Source organism: Piliocolobus tephrosceles, chromosome 1, assembly GCF_002776525.5.
Source record: "Piliocolobus tephrosceles isolate RC106 chromosome 1, ASM277652v3, whole genome shotgun sequence".
NCBI classification, from domain to species: Eukaryota; Metazoa; Chordata; class Mammalia; order Primates; family Cercopithecidae; genus Piliocolobus; species Piliocolobus tephrosceles.
The window spans coordinates 73,520,604-73,545,200 of NC_045434.1; the positions used below are offsets into that span (position 1 = coordinate 73,520,604).

Sequence of the window (24,597 nt, forward strand, 5' to 3'; positions counted from 1 at the left end):
TATCCTGAGACAAGCGCTCAGTAACATGTAGTATAAATTTTAATTGAGCATAAACGCTTGACAAAAACTCTCTCGAGATATTTCTGGCGTATTCCGATTGGCAATGGTGCCATGATACCATGATTTTAATCCTTCTATAAACTTAACTGATGCCAATATAAATCTTATTACCTAACTTCCCTAATCATCTAATTATAAACATCTAAAAATGTGAAAGACAATAATAATTTTAATGACCTGAAGCAAACCAATCTGTATCTTCAAAAATAAATAAATAAATAAAACTCCTAAATAAAATGCATCCACTGAAGAGATGCTGCAAACAGAGAACTGCTTTGAGTTCAATCTTTGAGTCCTCAGGTAAATTGAAATCCCAGGCTTTTGGGAACTACCAGGCAGTGCTGTAGGAATGCTGGACAAAGACAATAGCTGTGAGATTATCTCAAGATTAAGGGCAAGGTTTTCCTATAAAAACTGCTTTTCAATAGTCATTTACTTTGATTGGAATGATTTTACTAATTCAAACCTTTCCCTCAAAGTCAAACAACATACACATTCTAGAGTTCAAACAAATCCTTCTTACCTTCTCTGCTACCTGGGAAATATATTGTCTTACATGATCTTTTAAAGCATTTTTTTTTTTCCTTTTCTTTAATCAGTCTAAAAAATCATATACAAGTAATGTTCAGCATTTTAAGACTTAATGGCAACTTTGGTGATCAAGTCTTCACAAAGTAAAATAATCAGGCCCACCTTTTAGCTGAAGGAGCACAGGCCAGATCAGACTTGACTGCTCCAAGACCCCAATCACATTCTCGCCACATTCAGGATCTAAATGCACAATTCCTAATTACATTCATGATGTGAATTTCACATCAGTTCTAAAAAGCCAAAATCAGAAAGTCAGGGTGAAAGTTTCAGTTTGCTGAAGTTTTATGTAAAATTACTGCTACTTAAAGTCTTGATTTTATTTTATGAAGACTGACCCCTGTTTACATTGGAGACTTAGGTACGAAAAATCCCATTTTTAAATATTCACGTGTTTTTATAACTTATTTCAGGATCTTAGTGCTTAAGTCAGTGTCTCCACATAGCCAAATACTTTTGAGTGATCAAGAAAATGCAGTTTAATGCACTAAATTGATAACTTCAATGATTTTAAAAACTGCAAAAGAACACATGTAATCTTTTTTGATGTACTGTGAGACTAGAAACAATTAATTTGACACCAGAGTGTTGGTTATATGAAATACACTTTAAAATTCATTTTAAACTGATATTTTCTGATTTTATTAACTATCATTAAGCTATGTACCCACAACGTAATTACTGTACATAATGGAGGATACTTAAAAATACTAAACAGAAGAGAATAAACATTTCTTAAGAAAAAAATACACTGGAAGGCAAGTGGTGTTAAATTAATTTTTTAAGATAGTGACTGTGGAATGCAAACATAATTTTTAGAATTTATGTAGTTCATAATGATTTGAATATTCTTGATATATTCAACGTGTGTTAAGACAGTCATAATTAAATTGGTAGGCAATATTACTTCTAAAATAAAATTAGTAGCAAAGTCTCAGGGGAAAAAAAGCCATTTTAAAAATAAGAATAAGTGTAAATAAAGAATGAAGAAATGAGTATATAATTACAATTTAAGCCTGGAATATAAAAGACAATGAAAGTAATATATATTACCAAGATGCTACTGAAAGAGAACTATAAACAAAATTTTAATTTTTTACTTTTCAATAGTATTATTTTAGTAAAGTTTACATTATATTCTCAAATAGATCCACCTTATATAAATGTCTATATTTGAACACATTTTTGGAGTGTTAGAAATCAGTGTAATTACACTGGTCATTGGAGAAATGAAAATCAAAACCAAAATGAGACCACCCCACGCCAGTTAGAATGACAAACATTAAAAAGTCAGGAAACAACAGATGCTGGAGAGGATGTGGAGAAATAGGAACACTTTTACACTATTGATGGGAGTGTAAAGTAGTTCAATCATTGTGGAAGACAGTGCGGTGATTCCTCAAGGATCTAGAACCAGAAATACCATTTGACCCAGCAATCCCATTACTGGGTATATACTCAAAGGACTATAAATCATTCTGCCATAAAGACACATGCACACATATGTTTATTGCAGCCCTGTTCACAATAGCAAAGACTTGGAAGCAACCCAAATGCCCATCAATGATAGACTGGATAAAGAAAATGTGTCACATATACACCATGGAATGCTATGCAGCCATAAAAAAAAGGATGAGTTCACGTCCTTTGCAGGGATGTGGATGAAGCTGGAAACCATCATTCTCAGCAAACTAACACAGGAACAGGAAACCAAACACCACATGCTCTCAACTCACAAGTGGGAGTTGAACAATGAGAACACATGGACATAGGGAGGGGAACATCACACACTGGGGCCTGTAGGGGAGTTGGGGGCTAAGGGAGGGATAGCATTAGGAGAAATACCTAATGTAGATGATATGTTGATGGGTGCAGCAAACCACCATGGCTCCTATATACCTATGTAACAAACCTGCATGTTCTGTACATGTATCCCAGAACTTAAAGTATAATAAAAAAGAAAAAAGAAATCAGTGTAATGACAATACATATATATGCAAAAAGCTTACATTTGCATGTGTTCAAAGAAGAGTTATGTATGTGTGCATGTGTGTACAGATATATATGTATGTGTGTGTGTGTGTATATATATATATAATTTCTCTAATTAATTAAATTGTTATTTTCTTATTTCAGATGTCTTCCTGGATATGGCCAAGCCTGGAAGTTTCAAAATACATGTTATTCTGAACCTAATAAACAAAACATATATCCAACCTTTAACCTAATATATACTAGAATTAGTTTAATTTAAAAAGAGAAACATACTTTTAAATGTCCCTTTCTCTTTGCCAAACAAAATATTCACAAACTGACTCAAATGCCAAGATTCAACACAATGATCCATTTTCTGAATTCATGAGACCCCCTTTATTAACTATGATTTTTTTGCCAGCTTTTTTTTCCTATGTAAGTAGTGCTGATTAAAAAAAAAAAAAAAAAAAAAAAAAAAAATGGAGGTAGTATGTATACTCTCTAATGAAATTACTGGTTGTACTTATTTGTGGTTTGCCGACCTGGGTGAAAATATAAATTAAGTCACATAACTAAACACACAAAAAAAATCTTAGAATAAACCAAACAATAAATTTCTTTTTCGAGCTGGAAAATACAACACACCAAACGACAATCAACTTTTAATTTGTAAATAAGGACAGTATCTTTGCAACATTAATCTGAAATCCTGGTTTAGGATTTACCTAATTTTTGTTTTATTTTGCTTTTCTCTTCTGAGAGTCTTAGAAGAATTTTCTGCATGTGTTTTGAGTTTATAGTTTTAAAAAAAGAGAAAATGAGTGTATGCTCCCTCGCATGCCTTCTCTGCACCTAAACAGAGCCATTTACATAGCCCATTGAACACTGTTTAGTAAACAAGGCGGGTACAAGTCCAGAGTGGCTTCTATCTTCCAGTCCTGCCGTCTTTTTTAAAAACAAGGCAGGGGTTCTGTTTTTAGTACACACTTCGGTTCAGTGTTAATCCTGTTTTATGTTGTTCACACCTGCTGCTGACTAGCAGCCTGCTGATGGGCTGGGGCTCATGCTGCTTGGAGAAATCCCACTAAAACTAACGAAGAAGCTGGACAAAAGCTACTGTACAGAGCTGGAAACAAAGCCTGCCCAGGGTCCAGAAGACAAGAGAAGCAAACCCCACAAAATCTTTCCTGTCATTTGCAAATAAGGCTCCAATGTCCCAAGTTTGCCATTAAACAAAAAAAGGCAACCAGTTGCTTTTTTTGAAAAGTCTGACTGCCATTGGGTTATTTATATTCCTGAGCTTTTTATGTCTTTCAATAAAACTGATGCAAATACAGTTTTAAAAAATGCTGTTGTAATCAGGTGTACATGTGAGTCACTACTTTGAGTCCTTAACAAAAGAATCTGTACTTAAATATAATCATTCATTTAAAATACTCTATGGTTAACCTTTCTACTCATAGAATTTTGCATCCAAATATGCAAAACAGAGAACAGAGAATAAATATATTCTGCCATCAGTGTCCATGGTGTGACCAGGACAGTGACTCGTGTACTAAGACTGCTCTCCTCCCACCGCCCCCACCCCGCTGCACTTCATGCGCCTAATAGCAAACATCAAAAGGAATGATTTCTTTTTTGATCCTAGTACCAGCGATAAATCAAATTCAGTGCCACAGACAGGGGGGAAATGCACTACTAAGGGAAAACTCCAAGGCTGACAGTGGGACCAGGCAGAAGCATTCGCTCAATCAAGTTTCAGTAAACGATGCCCACCCTTCTCGTTGAAACAAGATGTAAGCTGTCGTGCATTTACCCAGAATGAGAAAAACGTACTGAGTCCTGACGTGACCCTAAGTTAAGAAGCACTTTGTACTGACATTCCAGCAGTGGCATCAGAGCCCCTCCCTCCTACCTATCGACCGACCGGGCCAGTTTCCTTCCTCTCTGGGAGCCAGGTTCTGCCCACAGGTGGGCCAAGAAAGCTCCTATTGGCCAGTGCAGGACAGTTCCAATAGGAGCTGCACATCTGGGGGATCAAATGGTGGCTCTGGGGTCATTTTATTACATCTCCTGAAGCACCTTTCCTGACTGCAATAGCCAATAAAGCATCCTGGGCTCCACTGCCAACTCAGGAAGTTCTGTAGCTGCCCGCTCCACAGTGGTGCACAGATTTCATGGAGCACAGTTTTAATGCTTCTCTGGGGGAAGCACAAAAAGCACTAACTAGCATATTAAGGTTCGCTTAACGAATGAATGTGAGGATGAAATATTTGAGGTGTTGGTATGTTTTCCCCAATTTGTTTTGAAACTATTTACCCTTAGCAATGTGCTCTTTCTAGGGGGTTACTACTGTTTTCTCATAGGAGGTTTCTCTGGCTTTTGTGACATGGTCTTCCTCAGCAGATGCAAATTTTACATGGATTCTCAAAAGCAGCAAAGCAACCACAGAAGACATAGCAGATAAATGCACACTTTTTCAGTGTGTACAATACGTCATACTTGGCAGCTATTTAATGATGCTAGAAAAAAAAAGTTGCTAAAAATGATATTATAAGATACTTGGTATAATTGTATATAGAATTCATCTGTCTCCCATCATCTGTGACAGCCCATCAGAAAAATAATAAAAAAAGTTGTTGCTTTCAATTTGATTATGGAATATGAACGGTAGAGAAATAAATTTAATTATTGTGTTGAATCATATGAAATTACTGATACTTGACCATTGTTTGACCTACAAAAATGGCAACTTCACATGCTTCTGCCTAATATAATTAGAATCCCATTACCTTACTTTCATTCAAAAAAGTTTGATGTTTCATCAAGGAATTTTATGATTTCAAACTTGACCTTCCTATTGCTTTTTCCCTCAGAAAGCCACATCAATGTTCTTAAAAAAAATTAATATGAAAATGAGAGAACTTATCCAGGTCTATTTTAAGACTGGAACCTATTAAGGGCTTGGGTACACAGGCCCTAGTGGTAAACATTTCATGTGAAATGAAGTTTTTTGCATGTAAGAACATTTACATATTCAATTGAGTGTTTACTATATCCTCCCCTTTTGGTGAAGCCACTTAGCAATGCTATGTAACAGAACAGCAAATGCTTCATTCCAAGTGCCAAGACTGCATGATAATGGAATATGATAGAAAAATCTTATCCTTGAGGTCCTTGACTAAAGGATTTGAGACATGAATTTTTTTTTTTTTTTTTCCAGCGTCTTTGTAAGTTTAGCCAGGACAAAAAGATTTCAGTGTATCAGCAGTAGTGGCGGTTTTCAGATCAAATGATATTTAGTGTTTTGCATGTAGTATTGGCGACATGATGAATACCCTCGGATAAGAAGGAAAAAATATAAGCAGCTGTGCTCTTGATCAAGGTGCGCTACCTGCTGCTGCCTCCCAGCACTGCTGCTAAGCTTGCCCACTTCTGAAGAAAGTGAAGACCACCTTATTTTGATTATAGTGCTTTCCTCGGGCAGGAATTTTTATTTCCATTTGAATCTTAAACCATTACATTTCCAGTGATGCATTTTTATGTTTACAATTGACATCTTCATAAAAGAATGAAACCTTTGAGCAACAGCTCAAAAGCATGAAGGTTGCCTGCAGTAAGTACTTAAATTATTTTACACCTAAATGCAGCCCAGTTGTTTTTAGTTAAAATTTAATAAACCTTAAACTGATGACCTTTCTTCCACAGAAAGGTCCCGAGTTGCAAAAACGAACTTTCCAGTGAAATATATTTTAAGGAACTAGTGCTGAACAAAGGGCTATTTAAAGCTGAACGCTTTGTCAATTTATCAGCTTGTGAACATTCTGTTCCTGAATTCCCCACTGCTGCTGAATGTATAGAACGGTGGTGCCTTGCTTAATCGAATACTATTGATTCGAGTGTGTCACAGTGATCTCATTGAGAGTAATCAATAGTAATCCAAAATCAATCAATCTGCTCTTGCACTATCATTTATCAAATCTGAATACGCCAAATTATTTGTAGGCGTCAAATTACAAAGAAGAGAAAATGGCAGAACTGAGAGAGTTAATGGTTTATATTGAAGAAAAAAACCAATATCTCTTTTTTCAAGGGGAGGTGCTTTAAGATGGACTATTTCTTGGACAAATACATTTATCTTCTCATTAAAGAATCCTAACTTTATAATTAATCTCATTCCTTTCTTGAAAAGAAAAAAAAAAAAAGATTTCTCCTGTAGGAGTTTGCTCATTCAGCACAACTCACAGATGCCCTAACTTATTTAACCAGAGCAGACTAGCATTTTACAAGTCTGATCAGCTAAGTTTCAAATACCTGTAACCCATCTGCTGAAAAAAACAGGGGAGACTGGATTGACATAGGGCATAACTGCATCTTCTAACATCAGAAATGATGTTTAATAGAATTGGAGTGGAGAAAGGGGTACTTAATTTCTCCAGAGAACGTACAGCAGAGATGCACCTGCTTATCAAAGAAGCTGCTGTTGATGCTGAAGTTTCTTTTATCAACATATTTACCTGTAATTTCTTCAAGGTAATAAATGCCTCTATTCATTACAGCACACTCAAAAGCACCCCTCCTATTTAACTTGAATGAAAAAAGGCACAGAGTGTCTAAAACATTTACTTTTGCTAATGTAAAAGTGTTGGCATTTTACTTCATTCCCGATAAGCTGGTGCCAGTAGAAGTGATTATTCTTTTCTTATTCAAAGCCTATCAGCATTTCGAAAAGCTTTCTCAATCTTATCAGGTGTATGAACAGCACAGTTAACTGAAAACAGTTTGTACTGCTCCTCTCTCTTTCTGCCAAGCTATCTGATAAACCCCCAACTAACTAACTGTATTTACACACAATCAAACATAAGTTGTATCTTCTATGCACTATAGCCAGATTCGAGTTTACCATAGGTTTTTCTGCTGTGACATTAACTTAACAAAAATGTCAGCCTCCAGTATCCCAAACTGACAACAATCAAGAAAACACTATAAAAGCACTCAACTAGAATGCACAACAAACAGAAACAAAAAGAAAAACAAATATAAAAAGTTGAAGGCAATCTCTTTGGAATTCAGAGAGAAAATGAAGTGTACACTGTATGCAAATATGGGTGAATATCATGCACTTACCTTTTACCAAAGTAAATGACCCTTTAATAAAACAGATGAATAGAAACAGAAATTGTGAAGGAAAATACTGCTGGGATAGAGGAAGGGAAGGTGTTTAGGAAAGTGTTTTAGAACTGAGCAGGCATTCCCCCCACACTTCAGGTTATCTCAATGTGGCAGCAGAGAAGTTCTATAATGTAAGCAAAGGAAGACAATAGACAATATCACCGAACTTACCCCAGAAACTGAAGACAAGATAGAAAGCAAGGCTGTCACATATGGTGACCACATTCTCAGGATAGATTTTCCAATCATTAAAACCCTCATAAATGCTCTAGACATTAAAGTTTTGTTCACTATAAGAAAATAAAGAAATAAAAAAATACAATTTGAGTTTTTAACCTCTTATTATTTGTCTTATTCTTCAGACTTAACCAACTGAATAGTTCAATATAAAGGCATGAAAAAAGAATCATCATTCACACTAAAGTAAATAGATGATCTGTTCTCCATTTCTATCTATTAATAAATGCTTAAACTAGTTCATGGCTCATATGAATTGAAAGACACACCTAATCATTTATGGATAGTACTTTGGAGCATGAAAGATAACAATGACATTTCTAGAATATAAGAGAAATCAGAAATCTACTTGAATGACTGAGTAACAACAAATTCCTGACCCTAGGAAAGAATCTCTGCCTGAGCTTCTGTGAATAAATTGTCCATTTGTTCCTCACCTCCCTTTGCTGAATGACTAAGAGAGAACAGAAAAAGGCGGCCACATGCTCCCACCTGAGCCCAACTCCTGATGCTGTCTAGACTCCAAGAACAGAATGAGCCTTCCTTTAGATGTGTAGAGCAATAAGATGAATTAGCCAAGTGTGTAGTTCAGTACAATTCAGCTGATGGTTGCTTTTCCATCTGTGACACTATGATCCCATGACTGATGAGGCAGGTCTCATTCAAGTCTATGAATAAAAGGGATGTTTCCGTCATTTCATAGGACCCAGCGCCAACTGTATACAGTCACTTTGTCATAGGAAAAAGACATGGTTCTCACCAACCATATCCATCTTTCCCTTTCTTTGGTCATGAACGGTTGGTTATGGATATGATATTCCTCCTCAAAATATCTGATCTGTTTTAATGAATTAATGGCTGAAAAGAAATTTAAAATTGTCAGAATATTCTTTTATTTATTGAAAAATGAGTACAATTTAACATGCCCATCTTACATTTTTGGAGAAGTTGATGTACTAGGATACTTTGGAATTATGGAGGGCAAAGGGCAATCAATTGAACAACCTCACAGTTTATTATTTTTTTCTCTTTAATGAATACCTCAGTCTATAAGTTTTTATATGACCTGCTATTTTGGTTAATTTTGGATGCAGTTCTGGATATATGATTAATATGCAGTTAGTATTATTTTCAAAGCAACGTAAGTTCTTATAAATATTGTTACATAATAACTGCCTTGAAAAGTATCATTTTAAGATATTTTCACTCACATTGTGAGTATGAAAAAAATATATATTTCTTTAACGGGTCCTTTGTTCAAATTCTCAAAAGCCATGAAAAATGAGTAACATCTTTCTAGAATAGATGAAAAAGTAATTATCATTTACAAAGATATTGTTCTGATCATGTGGAAAAAAAGAATTTACTGTGCTTCTGCCTATTTTCTGTGCATAAGTTCTTAATTTATGTTTTAATTTTCTCTTTTTTCTTTTGCATATTGAATATGCCATACAAAATGAAAGCGTAAGATTTTTTTTCTTTTCCAGAAAATGTATGCAAAGTGCAACAAAAAGAGGTGTTCCCTGATAAAGGTGGATTGTCCATGTTCCTTTGGATTCTCTCCTTCTTTAAGTTTTTATTTACTTCACAAATAAGAGCAACTGAGGTTCACCACTTCAGAGACTTTTGTCTTTCTAATCCTATTTTGCTTTCAGGGTAGTAGAAAAATTTTGACAAGCCTAAGTTATTCTTTTTTTTTTCTTGGAAACTTACTGCTATCTATGCTATCTGTATTCCTACAGTTCATTTTTAAAGATAAGTAAGCAAGCAAGCTGTTTTTTCATTACATTTATACTAGCCATCAATCTGATATGAGAATTTACTGGTAGGTTCCCTTTTATTTAGTACCATCTTAGCCAACTGTTTGCAGAGAAGGTGTATAATGAAACAAAGTTAAATTGACATGTCTGTGATATACCTGATAGCCCTCAGTATGCCCAATATTAATTTGTTTTCTTTGGCTAGGTAAGTCCTGCCAAAGCATATTACACATAATGTGTACTTCCAACCAAAATGAGGAAAAGTATATATGAAATTTTGTTTCACTCAAAGAAAAATGAGAAGTCACAGATGAATATATATGACAAAGGTTATTTTTTACAATTAAAATATAAATGTACTTTTCAGTTCTTTTAGAATTTAATCTAATCTGAAATAGATTCCCTGTAAGTTTTGGCAATTTAATAAGTATTTAAAAATTTTTAAATGCCAAAACCAAGTGTTTTCCTTTTCTATATTGTTTTAAAGAACTGCATATAGCCATAGGTTGTATTTCTAATTGTTAGTGTTGTGTGTTTTATAGCTACATTGAAATGCACACATAGATCTATGCCAGTATACTGAAATGGACTTTAATTGACCAGAAATAAGCCACTTTCTTTAAAACTGTGCTTTTTCTTTCATTGTTTTGCCTTAGTAAGTTACCATCCAAGTATATGTGCATTGTCATAAATTAAAATGACATATCATTTGAAGAAATCAAAACATCAAAAACAAGTTTCCCTCAAACACTTAAAAAATATTTTTAAACATTATAAGGGGAAATTTGTGTATATACACACATATATACAACTCTAACTAAATCTAAACTCTCTCAATTCAATAGTTTTGGATAATTGGTTAGAAGATACATTTGGAAAATCCTGAATAATTTATTAGAAAACACATTCGGAAAATACTGAGAAATATTGTCCAAATCATAGAACAAGAAACATGTTTCACTTCTGGAAAGAAAAAGTAGAGTGGAGAGATGTGTGTGCTAAAACTCTGAATGGAAATTATTTTATTAGCTAAGATTTCCTAGACCTTACAAAGTACAAGTCTAAAAATGAACTTGAAACAAAAATAAAAGGCCAGGTAAATCATTCAAAAGTCTGTCATTCCCTACCCTCAGATAATAAAGGAGTTAACTTTGATCTGATAGACTGGCATAAAGAAGCGGTTAGCAGAATTTTTTTAAAAACACAATAGCAGTAAATTTGTTAAAATGTTATGCAAATAAATAAAGGTAGGCAATGAATCTAGGAATTTTAAACAGAATATGAATGAGAACAAGAATTAGAATAGAAAGAGCAATTGCATAAGTGGTTTCTCTCAACACTCATTTACTAAGTAAATTCACAGACTTCTAAACTTACCTCTTAGAACAAAATTAAATAATTCTGAAATCTATAATGTACTTTATAGAAATATAATACTTATTAATTTTATATATTTGCTTTTAGAAAAAGAGCAAATGACATGTTTATGTAGTGCAGAGAAATGAAATTCATATTTTGCATTTGTTTGAAAGCTATCATGCTTTACATTAAGATGTATTTGTCAGGTCCAATTGTGTAAGAAAAGAATGTAGCCAAGAGCTAATTCAAAATTGTTTCTTGGATATGGGCCCAAACCATTAAATTATACATTTAATATCAGTAGTTTCTTACCTATTTTACAAATTATTTATGATTTCTAGATACTGAATACATGAATAACAATAATGTGAAAATTCTAAAATCAGAAACAAACTGACTTACTAGGTTACCTGTTAACTGTCTAATACACACTAGTTAAATAAACTCAGTTTAAAATCAGATCTGTAAATAACTGAAATACCAATTCCAGGTTAAAATCATGCCTGGCAAATTTAACTGGCAACTAACTGATTAGAATAATGCTTGAGATCTACTTTATTATATAAATGCACATGAATACTTTTAGCAGCACATCTATAATCTACATAGATTACCTCTTCCCATATACATGCATATTTCACATGCATACTATACATGCACACAAATATACTCCTGTGTATCCTATTGACTGCTTTGAGTTTAAAGTACCATGTGTGTATTTATTTATTAATAATATTATAGATCATGTATATCCACATATACATGGCTATCAAAAAAAAATCAATGACAAAACATACAAAATGCAATGGAAAGATTGTCAAGCGGCAGAGATGCTTGGTGTCATCCTTGCACTATCAAATATACACATAAGTATGATTGGAGAAAGAGAGGTTAAATATTTCACTGTCAGAGAATGTAGAGAACTGCAATTCATTTCTATCTCTTGTGCTTTAGGACAATGACAATTTAATACAATGCCAGTGGATGTAAAAGAGATAAAAACTGAACAAACTGGGCCAGTATAATCAAAGATTTCTCTCCAGAGAGCTGGCTAGGGCCGGAGCTCATATGCACTTACAACAGATCAACATTGTATTGTTTCTCTCTTCCATGAATTTGCTGTGAAGCAAAATTCAGAGCAAAGCTTAAGTGCTGCAATGATTCTAAAGTTCTATTGAGATCCCTCAGACCCTCTCCTCTTATTTCTAAAAGCTGGATAGGTGATGCTAAAAAGTTTATTTGATATTAATTGGTTTAATATAAATCATTGCTATTAATTGTCATTTGTATGAAAAAGTATATCTCATCAGCATATAATTTATTTTATAAAATAATATCAAGCAAAACCTTCAGTGCTTAACATCACTTTACAAGTAAGACAAAGAAATATTTTGTTTAGTCATTGGGCTAAAACAAATGTTGAGGAATTTTTCGTAAGTGATACGGACTTGAGATTGGGCATTATGCCTACCTTCCAAAAGAACGGTTTCTTCTTTGTCTGTAATTCTTGCAGGAGTGAGGTATTGTGAAAGTATTGTTAAATAGAATCATAGAGAAGTTAGCTGCCCTCTTTGATGAATAGCACCAGGTATCTAAAATTAATTGCAAAAGTATGGCCCGGCTAATGAGATGGTCCTTATCTTTTCTCAGCACAGGAAGCACAAGTATTTTTCTGCTGGCTCAATATTTTAGGAAAATGCCTAAAGTGTTATTAACTAAGTAAGAAAAAAACTGATTAAAATACCCCAAAGAAATAAATTATTATAAATTGTAAAATCTGAAAAATTTAGAGTTAAAACTGATTTCCTGCATTATTTTTAAACCTTCTTTTCTTTTCTTTTTTCACTTTGAAAAGAACAACAACAAAAAAATCTTTCCTCCTGCTTCTATTAGCATTTTTAAAAGCTGAATTAATTACTATTCTTTATAAAATGGCCAATATATATTATAAGTCAGATTAAATCAAAGAAATATATCAAAGGCCGTCAATTTAGGAAAAAAAAAAAACAGAACAATGATACCTTATTTGGGGAAAACACTAGAAAAATGATCATCTATGCAAGAGAATTAATGGATATCCACAAGGGCTTTGCTAATAACATGGGTTAATTACCGCTGCAACACACTAGGCTCAGTAAATAAAGCAGCAGTGCCATAAACACATTAAGATGAGAAACCATCACTATAAGAAGAAATAGCCAACACCATCACCCTTAGCTCTGCCCAGGAAATGGAAAGCTATTTTTTAGTCCTTTCTATAAAAAAGGGATTTTTAAACTTACCACCAAATGTGTATAGGGTAATACATAAATACCCTGACACAAAGGGCTAGTGGAACATGGGGTACCCATCATTTATCCACCACTCCTATTCAACATATATTTCATTAACTCAGGAACACTTGTTTTTTTGTTGTTTACTTCAAGAAGAAAAATCATATGTTATATAATACTCGTCATCTGGCCACTTCAACTATATGTAGTTTGGAACATGTACAACGATTATTTAATTTTCAGGAAAATAGAATTAATCTGCTCACTTTAGTAATGTAATGGGCAAGGTTACAAGACTACAGCTCAAGAATGCTCACAACTAATTGCAGCTGGTTGTCACTTCAAGCAATTTACAGAGAAATCATCTGAAAACCCCACCAACACCACATACCTTTAAGGCTGCAGGTGTTTTCAAGATTTGCAGGGAAAAAATAAAAAACGAAACATGAAGAAAAGTCATGTGGGCTCCAAGTCTAGAGTTTAAGTATTCTTACTCGAAAAAATAAAGTGTCTGTTCAGAGTTCTCAAATAACATCATATCTAAAGTGACTTGGCCAAGCTCTTATCATTCCCTAAAAAAAAAAAAAAAAGGCATACCCTCTGATTCTGGCTTTTTGTTGTTGTTGTTACTGTTACTGCATTCATTTTTCCTTTCTGCCTATTTTATCACTTATAATTTGACATTATGGAATTACTTTGGGATTGTTGTATTTTTTTAATTAGTATAGATTTAAAAAAGGAGAGATGAGAAAAAGAAAAAACATGAAAACCCTGAAACAGAAAGAGTGAAACATGCAAAATAAAACTTGTGTAGCTCCAAACAAGAATCTTAAAACACAAAACTTAAATTTTCAATGTCTGGACTTCAGTGATCAGGCTGAAATTTACTAAACTGTTCTCTCCTCGCCTTGTCTGTTTTGGAGTGTTTCAGTTGCCTTTCCTTCTTCCAACAGCTGTGACAACTGTTAAAACAGTCAGTAAAATTAAGTCCGCTCTATAATCCTGTAGTCAATGTTACATTTTAATCAGAGGTTGAAAGGGATTCATGTGATGAGCACACTCATTTAGAATGATTAGACTGACACATATGTCAAAATGAGCAGATATATTATTTTCATCTATTTATGCTATCAGCTATTACTGCTATTAAATGTGAAACAAGCTTTCAAGTATTATGTTCTTTAATGTGCTGGCACATTTCCTAAAATAAAAAAATACATAGTTAGAGGTTAACATTTTAAGCTCTCTTAACGGTGGTCAATAAATTGTATGAATCTTTTTAACAACCTCCAAAGCAGAAACTGTTCAATATTTTCCTCTAAAACTGTGTAACTCTGGTTTCATTTCTGTGTATACATACACGTGATGGGGTTTAACCCAATACAATTACTATGAATATTAATAGCATGTATAAATTCTGTGGTTTATTAATTGAGACAGAGAGGCAGATGCGTTGCTTAGCGTTAGATCTTTCTGTCTGTCCAGTGAACCACGTAACCATCAGAACTGCAGGCAGACAATAAATCTGTTTTTTTAAAGATGACTTTTAATTGAGCCCAAAAGAAAGCTAGTTTGAATCTTGCGCCAAAGCCAAAAGGACATGTGCCTTGATTTCATTTAAATGCATCTGCTTTAAGAGGCTTATCTAAACGAATTATTCAAATTAGCTATAAGAAGTTAAATTCAAGGAAACTACTTCAAAAAGAAGGCTCTGGGGAATTTTAAAAGTTTGTTTTCTTTATTTATTTACAAGACAAAGTTCAGAATCTGGGCGTGCTTGGATAAGACATTCTTCCTGACACGAAGACATCTTAAACTCTCCAATTCTACAGCCCGAAGTATACTAACCTTCAAACTACACTTGAGTGGGCAGTCCTACCTTTGTTTATTTTTCATTTTTATTTTTTACACATCTTAAGGTTGTTTCTTCCCTTGAGTGTTTCAAACTGATGCAAGCACAGCCTTATAATCTTTCAGTTCCTCCTAAATCCATCTCTTGGCTAATATTCCCTGTGTGAGCGTGGACGTGGGCGGATGTGCATGTGTGATCGTGCATATACACGCACACTCACACTCACGCTCAAACATACAGGAGCAGCCACTGAGACTGCAAGTCACTTTTCATCTCTTACTTAATTACAAAGCAATGCAAATATGCAGTCACTAAGGACAGCTAGTGGACATCTACCTATAATGCACTACCTCATCTTCTAGAGTTTGATATTTTCTTCACAATCTGTAGAGAAAAATGTTTGCCAAGGGCACTCTTTTCAGAATTATAACAGTTGGTATTACTGTAATGTGAAAGCAAAGCAATATAACTGACTCAACAGAAAGGGAGATAAACCAGTGACAGCTCTGGTGATATACTAATATTTTATCTTAACAGTAGGTTGAAATTAAGTTTATGACCTACTCATTTACACAAAAATGCCTAATTTACTTCTCGTACCCCCTACGCACTCCTCCCCTTTAGTAATCTAAATATATATTTCCGTGTGCATAAAGATATTCATAAATACTAATTAAACTGCATGTAAGAACGAAAGTACTTGTCTATATTTTCTGGACACAATAAATGAGACAAATCCACACTCTGAACAGTGTTTATTTAAGGGGAAAAATTTTAAGTCACTACTGTTTCTTCTTTAGTTTTTTTTTTTCCCCCCCTTAAATATTTATAATGTGTGAAAATCTCATGTTACCTAATGGACTGATTTGTCAGTTAAGTGCTGACTTAACGCTAACCATGCAAATAACATTATTCTAGCTCAGAATTGCATAGGGCTAGTTTTTAAATTGTTCTCTGAAGGAGAATTAGTAAATGTGCAATTTTGCCTCTAACTCTGCGCGGTAAGAAATGACAAGGAGCTGAAAATATCTGTCAAACTGCAAATACATAAGAGGCACTCAATAGTATAAATCATTTTGAATATTGTATTTTAAAACATCTTTCCTTGGGAAAATGGGTCCTAGTAAAAGATGCATTTTAACAGTTCACTAAGCATTTGTGCCAAGTGCCTATTCTTAGCACCTGAATAAGAAGTGACTGTCACACAGCTGTTTTACTGACAGTCACTGAGCTTTGCCTCAAAGGTAACATTGTAGTCAGAGAACAATTCTCGACTTACTGAATTAGGAGATCACCCTCAACACAAAAGACACAGACAGACACAAACAAGCACTCGTGCACACAAAATACCCAGGGCATTACCTGAATCAGTGTGTAAAGATACAGTCTGTCCGCCCCCACCCCCGCACCCCCACGACGAGTTTAAAAAGGAAAGAAAAAAGGTACCTACTCTTCCTCGTAGTGCAGGGAAAAAGATTCAGGAAGGCAAAGTTCTACCGAATCCATGTGCGACCGGCAACCATTATTTGTGCACCCCAGCTATAAATCAAAGTTTCCTTGACAGAGCACAGTGCAATTAACACAAATGTTCTCCTAGTGACAAGCCTATAGGCACAGCCAGTTGGGACCAAAGCTCTCACACTCTCCTAATCAAGGACTTAAAGCCCCGATTGGAGCTTATTAATATGAAGTAGGGCTTTACATATGCAGTCCCACCGGCCCAGCCGCGCAGCCGATTGGGGGGCCTCTGCCCAATCAGGAGGGAGGCGACGGGAGGCTGCACGGAGCGAGAGGAGCCAGGCAGGTAGGCAGGGTGCAGAGAGCCGAAGGGGGCTGGAAACTGAGAGTGGGCAGAGAAAAAGGGAGCGGAGAAGGGAGCGGTTGAAACGCTCCCAATACACACTCTCGGGTTTGATTTTTTTTTTTCCTCCCTTTTCTCTCTCTCTCTTTTTTTTTTCTTCTGGGAAGCTACAAAAGAAACATAACTAACTTAACTCTCTAAGCACTGGAGGGATTTGCCTTTGATTTCTAACCTAAGATCTCTTTTGCCTTGAAAAGGAGAACTCACGCAGACTCTCAGTTAATTTGGGAAAGGATTCTGCGGAAGGTAGAGAATTAAGTTTGTCCTGCCGTTGTCTGTGTTTTGATTACACTGGGGGCTGCTGTTTATTTGGTGCTGTACTTTCTCATGTATTCCTAATCATGTCTTTTCCTGTTTTCCTGATGTATGCTGGGCATTAATAATAATAATAATAAAGACATTCTTCTAAATTGTTTGAGCATGTGAACTGGGATCGTCATCTCTGAGGTGGAATGCAGTTTTACACAACTACAGAAGAGGAAACAGTGACAATACAATTTGAGAGAATGCCTAAGTAAATTATATGTGTAAACCTTTCTATACCTGCGACTGTCTCTTTACATGTAGATACAACGCATAGCTTTTCAAAACAAAGATAAACAACCGTAGGACAAATTGGCTTCTTCAGTTTTAGGGGTGGGGAGACTGAGAGTTGTAGGGGTAAATAGCGAATTAAATCTCTTTCAATGCATTTTGACAAAATAAAGACAGCATTTTTTTTTTTTTAATAGGGAGAGCATTACTAAACAGTGCACTAAAAGTATTCTTAATTATTTGTATATATTTCAGTACAAGCTTCCAAACTAGGAGGCATATAATTATATATATGATTTTACCCAAAACATCCTGCTTTCAAATAAAACACAGTGTACATACTTGTTTCTATACATAAGGCACCCTATATGCTTTAAAAAAAATAAACCCAGAAACATTTTATAAACCATCATACAGTCTGGTCACTATAAGAACAAGTTTCAGACAGATAATAATTTACAAAACTAAGAATTCTCAATCAAAAGTGTTCAAATAAATAAATAAATAAAAGGAGGATAGAAGAGGACAAGTGTGTTTTTTCATCCTTCAATTGTGTATACCATGTCTTTAATTTCCATATAACAAAGAGTTTGCTTAGGTCCTATTTTAATCTACAGGATTTTTTTATACTAGCAAATGTACATTGGAATAGATACCAGCTATTTATGGTGAAGAGATAACTGCTACCTTATGGAGAGTGAAAAACCCACAATTTTGATATAATTCAGCTCTACTGCTTATCAACCTTTTATGTCTTAAGTCCTACATGATAGAAATAGGATAATCTTTGAGATCAAAATAAATTAGTTCAGATATTCATCGTGTGTTAAATTCACTAAATTAGGACTCAACTCCCTCAACCCTCTCAAATTTTCTAGGTCTTACAAAAAACAAAACACTAAAATAGAGCAGCCACATTAAAATTCAGAATATAAAAATGACAGACATGATTTGGTCCCCCCACAGAAGAAAGCAATTTCACTGCCTTGTATTTAGCTATATCTAAGATATAGGCCTGATTCCTTATTTGTGTTCTAAATGCATACAAAGTTTCTAGATCAGAACTCACATAGCAAAAACGGTGCCTCAGAATACTGTATAAAAGCAGGTAGTAAAAGCTTAATTACCAGTAGCATTATGCTGTCTATATTGTTAAATGTGAACTCTGCAATTAAGATGTAAATTTGGTTGTGAGCAGTGAATTAAAAGAGCTTTGAGATGTAGAAGAAAATCCAAGCATTCTGCAGACACTGAGAGAGAAAAAAATTGTCTATTCAATCTCAAATAAGACATGTAATCATTTTACAATTAAAAAAATAAATAAAACAGGCATTTTGCAAAAGAAACAAGATTTTTCTAAAATACACTCAAAGAAATATGGAAGCTAATACTGCATTACAAAGACAGAAAAACATCCTTTGATTCATATGGTTACTATCTTGATTTCTGAATAAACTAAAATTCTCAGGGTAATTAATAGATTCAATTGTACATACTTTAAAAAAGATATGCCAAACAAACAAACAAACAAAAAAACCCAGAAACTTTCCTTCTTGGTTTGACTATGGATATTTCTTTAAAAATATAAATTATTTAATGTACTCAATGCATCTTAATGTACTCAAAGAACGCATTCCGATTTTGCACCTGTGCAGAATCCTGTACTGTGTTCAGTTTCTTTGCATTATCATGCTGTGACAGAACCTGTTTATTACTCCTTTGAAATGGCTTTTTAAAGACAAGATTTTTAGTGTATTTACCAGTGGACCTCAAGTCACCAAATTTCGTACAAGTGATCTTTGATTTCCCATAATTTTCTTATTTCCCTTTGGGTACTTATTCGCCCTCATTATGATCCATTTGACTTCACTGGTGTATATTTTTAAAGATATTTAGACTCATACTTATGTGTAAGTCTTTTTGCTGTGCTCACAGAGATACATGTACAAACATACACAGTATCATCCCCACTGATTTTTCACTAACCATATTTCATCTACGCAAGGTGCAGTGTTCACTGAGCTCACTGCTTTCTGAGTGACCAGACATGTACCAGGTTTGTAGAGTTGGATGTTTTCCCCTTGGGATCAGAGTATCACCTGTACAATTCAAGGACCTAAAGACTATACTTACTGTCTTGAATCCAATTTAACCAATTTAAAATTTTTAAAAAAATCCTCTTCACTAAACTTGTGAGACAGCTTCGAGAATGTTTTACAAATACACAGCTCAGTCATCTCAAGAAACTTCCCTGGTCCCAGATTTTTCTCACCTTGAAGGAGAAAACAATGGATAATCATGGGAAATAAATGAACCATGAGTAATACTGAACTTAAACCTTCAAGAATCTCAATTACAAAAAATCTGGAAAAAAAACAAACAAACAGATAAACAGCCTAGGATACATACATATTCCCAGTCTATACACTTCACAATCTTACCACAAGGAGTCTACCCAAATCAAGAAAAACTGAACCAAACAAAAGGATCTCTCATGATTGTTCCACAAAGAATATTAATAAATTAGTTAATATCAGCCTATTATGCATCAGACTCTTAGTGTATGCATAGTTTCAATCTCTTCTTCCTGAAACAATGCAGTCATAAATATCCAAATAAATTCATTTTCAGTCCCAACCAATGCAGTCACCAAGCAGAGAATATACTTCATTTCTATTTCAAAGAACAGAATGAAAACAAGCAAAACTCAAGTGGAAACAACAGGAAGATTCCTATAGTCGTATGCACCAGACATTTTACTACATTAAAGTCAGAATTATTTCCTGCAACATTCTAACTAGAAATTCTTATGTTGCTAGAAGGTGATGAGAAATGCTTAGTCTTGCTGTTATTGCATATTAACAGCTATATTTAGCTCCTACCTTTCTTTTCTGAAAATTAACAGGACTAACCTGCTTTAAAATGTTCAAGTTTATCACTGTCATTTTTGAAGCAGGTTTTTCTTTTATATTACTCATGCATCATTTTTTAAATATGTAAAACTAAACATGGCATAACAAATTTAGATTTTCAAATTGCCTTGTAATCTTTCCTCAGGAGTATAAAATCTTTGAAAAGCTGTTTAACTTTTTGAACTATTTTCCCTGCTGTTTTAAATGTATCATATATAGTATAATATACCATCCTACAAAAAGCAAACCAAGACAATTACTAACTACTATCTTTAACTCCAAAAGAAAACCTTGGGAAAAGAACCTGAAATGACAAGCAAGGCACCAGGCTCCCTTCCACTCCTCATGAACTGTGTGGCCATGGGCAGGTCACCTCACTTATCTGTCCCTCATTTCCTCAGCTGAGAATTGGGATTTCCTTTGTGCTATAAACCTGCTTAAGAACACACCTTTCCCACTGAGAACACGCAGACTTCTTTCGAAGTCAGGATGACTACTTTACACTATATTACCACCAGCCCTCTATCAATTCATCATTCCTCACTTTCTGTTGCCTTTCATTTCTAGGGCACAGGCTTTGATATTTAAATTATTGTCTCGATTGGCAAGAAGCAATCATTTCTACTGAAAGTGATCGCTTCCACAGAAGCACTAATAAAAACCTTTCCTTTTGACAAACCTCTTGTCCTATAAATCCATCCCATTCCCAAATTATGGAGTCTATACATAAAAAAAGCCCATTCTCTGGGGAGAAACTGTCTCACCTCCATAACACACTAAACTCTTTCCCACTGTGTTTGTGGAAGTTGAAGGGGGGTGGGATGAAGAATCAGAGAAAGACAGAGAAACTAATAGAGGCAATTCAGTTTCTGTTTAATTAATTCAGGATTATTTCATTTTCATTTTGTCAAACTAATAATACACATGGGGAAATGTCAGTAAAAATTAAATTATAAACTACAGTAGCTCCAATGGGAAAACTGACTTTAGTTAGGTTGCATTTCCATCATACTTGCCCTGGTAAGATACCAAATGCATTTTATAGTAGCCCACAAGCTTTCTATAATCTGCATAGCATGTATTTACAGAGCAATAGTTAATGTTTTGAGATTATACATTAATAAATGAGTTGCAGTTATATTCTTTCCTGAATGTTAAGCACCATGAGCTAAATGCAGAAAACATTCAAGGTCAATGTCCCATTTTAGACCTTTTCAGGCAGCTGTAATATTATGATAATCAAGCTTAAAATATTCCTATAGAAAGAGTAAATTAGCCTTTTCACTTGAAAGATGATTATGATAAACAATAAACCTAAGAGAGGACAAAATCCCTATTTTTAAAAGCCATAAATTGTTGACTCAATCATGTGTGTGATAGTGTTGTCCAAAATAAAGGGTAGCTTAACTCTGAGAGAAGGTGGAGGGAGTAGTGGAGACAGAGAAGGAGGGGGAAGTGGAACAAACTTGACAGATTCCAGAATAAGCAACCCATGCTTTGATACCAGTAAAATGATCAAATTACCCATCCTAACCACCTCATTCAACATATAATATATTTGAGTCTAAAAAAATATATATCATAAAACATCAAAAAAAGCACAATGTATTTTTTTTCCTGACATATATGGATGTTCAATACAAATTTAAAAACTCGCTTTTCCTGTGGCTTGTGTTAATCCTTTTGTCCAAATTTTCAAAGGACTAGTGGAAAAAAAAAAAAAGATATTAACATCTGGTATCCATATAAACAGGTTTAAAGAGTTATACTTTTTTTGATGTTTGAACTCTCTGACACACTTCTAAGATTACTTTTTATAAATGACTATGTTTGATAAGAGTCTCCTTCCCCCAACGAAGGCAAATTAATCAGAGGTATGTGTTTGTCATACCTGGAAGAAGGTTTTAGAGCAAGGAATTACAGGTCCTTCTGGAACATGCCTTGGGTTCAGATTCCAATTATGAGGGGTGAGGCTTTGGACTGGAGTCAACTTCACCCATCATAATCTCAGTTTCCTCAGCTACTAAATGGGAATAACAATAACAATCTTGTAGAATTCTTATGCGGATTAAGCAGGTTAAACTAATTTAGCACAATATCTGGCTCCAGTTTGGGGACCATATGATTCAGTGGGCTGAGGAAGTTTTGGCTTGTACCAGTTGTCTTAGCGTAACAATTTGCAGTAGCACCTTCTTACACCCTCAATAGTGTCCCTGTTTGGAGAATACATTTTATTGTCATCCTACAATTAGTGAGCCTTCCATAAATGTTAGTTATATTATTTTTAAATCTTTAAAAATTATTTTACAAACTTTTAAAACTGAACAGAGAGATGCAAGAGAAAGGCATTGTAATTCATTTGGCCTCCATCTCTGACCAGGAGTGGAAGATACTGGATACAGAAAAGAAAGTGAAGTGCAAGTTCGTTACATTATGAATTGCTTGCCGTACTGCCACATATACATTGGCTGCATGTAACAAAAGGGAAAACTAAAAGATGTCCCCTTAAAGTTACCATGATGTTTTCTGCATGGGGATGAGGAAGACAGACTTGGGAAAGTTAACTGATTCTGCTGACTCTCCAGAGAATTCAATTGTACATTGTTTACCAGAAAGAAGGGGAGAAATTGCTCATACTCCATTTCTCTTCCTTTAAGACACTTCTTACACATCCCTCTACTCTAGCAGTTCAGTCAATAATGCTGTTGATTTTATTACTATCCCAAGCACAGACTCATTCACCTAGGAGCTCTTTTGATCAGATATCCCAAGAACTCAATTTCTTCACAAGGCTTCGCTCTTGTTACATTGAATGGCCACTAATCTATGGCAGCACATAAAGTCTGGGCAACGGGGAATTACAGGCTGGGAAAGACCATAGGGATTATGAGTCCAGCTTGGTTACTTTACAAGTAAAGGAAACGAGGCTCAGGATGGTTAAGAGCCTTAACCCAAGTTACATACCTAGGTAGTAGGAAAGCTCCTATTAGAAAAGATTACATTTCTCCCCTTTCCAGTTCTTCATTAGCAACAAGCTACCAATGTTAATGTCACAATTATTGACAATATACTAGTGCATAGAACTCCGACAGAGATCTGACCCCTCTGAGGACAAAGGTCCAGTAAAAACCAAGGGACATCTGAACCCAAGAGATAAATATCCAAGTGTAAACCAAATGGTCCTCTGCTTTCTCCAAAAGTTTAGAAAGGGTAAAAAAAAAAAAAAAAAAAAGTGACATATTTAAAAAGAAGTGGGAATGTATTGGTAGAAATAAATTCTGTCTTCTCCCCAGCTAATTATTGTCCTTTTAGAAGCATATTTTAGCTATCGTTTCTTTCAAGGATTCAGTTTTGTTAAACAGCCACACCTTTACCTACTCTGAACTCTATCTGACTGTAATCTGTGAGTTGGGCTGGGTCTGACAGTGTCCCCAGGGCCAGTAATGGAACTCAAGAAATATTTCTGTCAATGTTATAGGAACACAATGAATACGTCTTGGATGAGTGAATGAATGAATGAACTAATGACCAAGGCTATTACTCAGTTAATTATTAAATTTAAGAGAGGCTGCCAAATTTAATGACATAATTCAAGCCGGAAAACTAAAATAATATAGGAAAAATTTAAGAGATAACATGATTGAAAAAAAAAAAATAGGTAAATTGTGAAGCAGAAAGTTGATAGAAAAACGTAAAAAGAGGAAAAAAGGATTGAGGGCAAGGCCTGCTCCATGCTATACTAAGGCGCACCAGCACTTCATCATCATTTATTCTTCTGATAGCTAAGAAGGAGCAACGTAGAATGATTGCTGTCTTCCTCTACTTTCTAATTTTCCATGTTTTGTAAATATTCATATTGACTATTGGATAATGAAAACAATTATTATTAAAACAAAAGCAAACAAACAAAGCTGCCACATCAGTACCTAAAACTGTGACCTTTCCCAGGGTAACATGGAAACATTTTCTCATTTAATCTGACAGCAAATGCTTTTAAAAATCATGATCCCAGATA

The 24,597-nt window shown here is 34.6% G+C and overlaps 1 protein-coding gene across 11 annotated transcripts in view; it reads right to left on the bottom strand.

Annotated features, from left to right (window-relative positions):
• Nucleotides 1–24,597, bottom strand: part of ESRRG (estrogen related receptor gamma) — a 597,265-nt gene that overhangs the window by 209,205 nt on the left and 363,463 nt on the right. Inside the window, exons 1-3 of one of the 11 annotated variants that reach the window (XM_023203731.1) lie at nt 16,722–16,954; nt 8,524–8,699; nt 7,966–8,084 (exon numbers count right to left, since the gene is read on the bottom strand). The exons of 6 other annotated variants lie outside the window; for them this stretch is intronic. Coding sequence is in view for 2 of the 5 variants with exons in the window: in XM_023203725.2 (XP_023059493.1) it covers nt 754–824 (71 nt within the window). In the remaining 3 variants the exon portion in view is untranslated. Of the gene's footprint in view, nt 1–753; nt 882–7,965; nt 8,085–8,523; nt 8,700–16,721; nt 16,955–24,597 lie in introns of those variants that run through there. 4 more of the 11 variants (XM_023203730.2, XM_023203725.2, XM_023203733.1 and 1 more) reach the window with 4 other exon arrangements.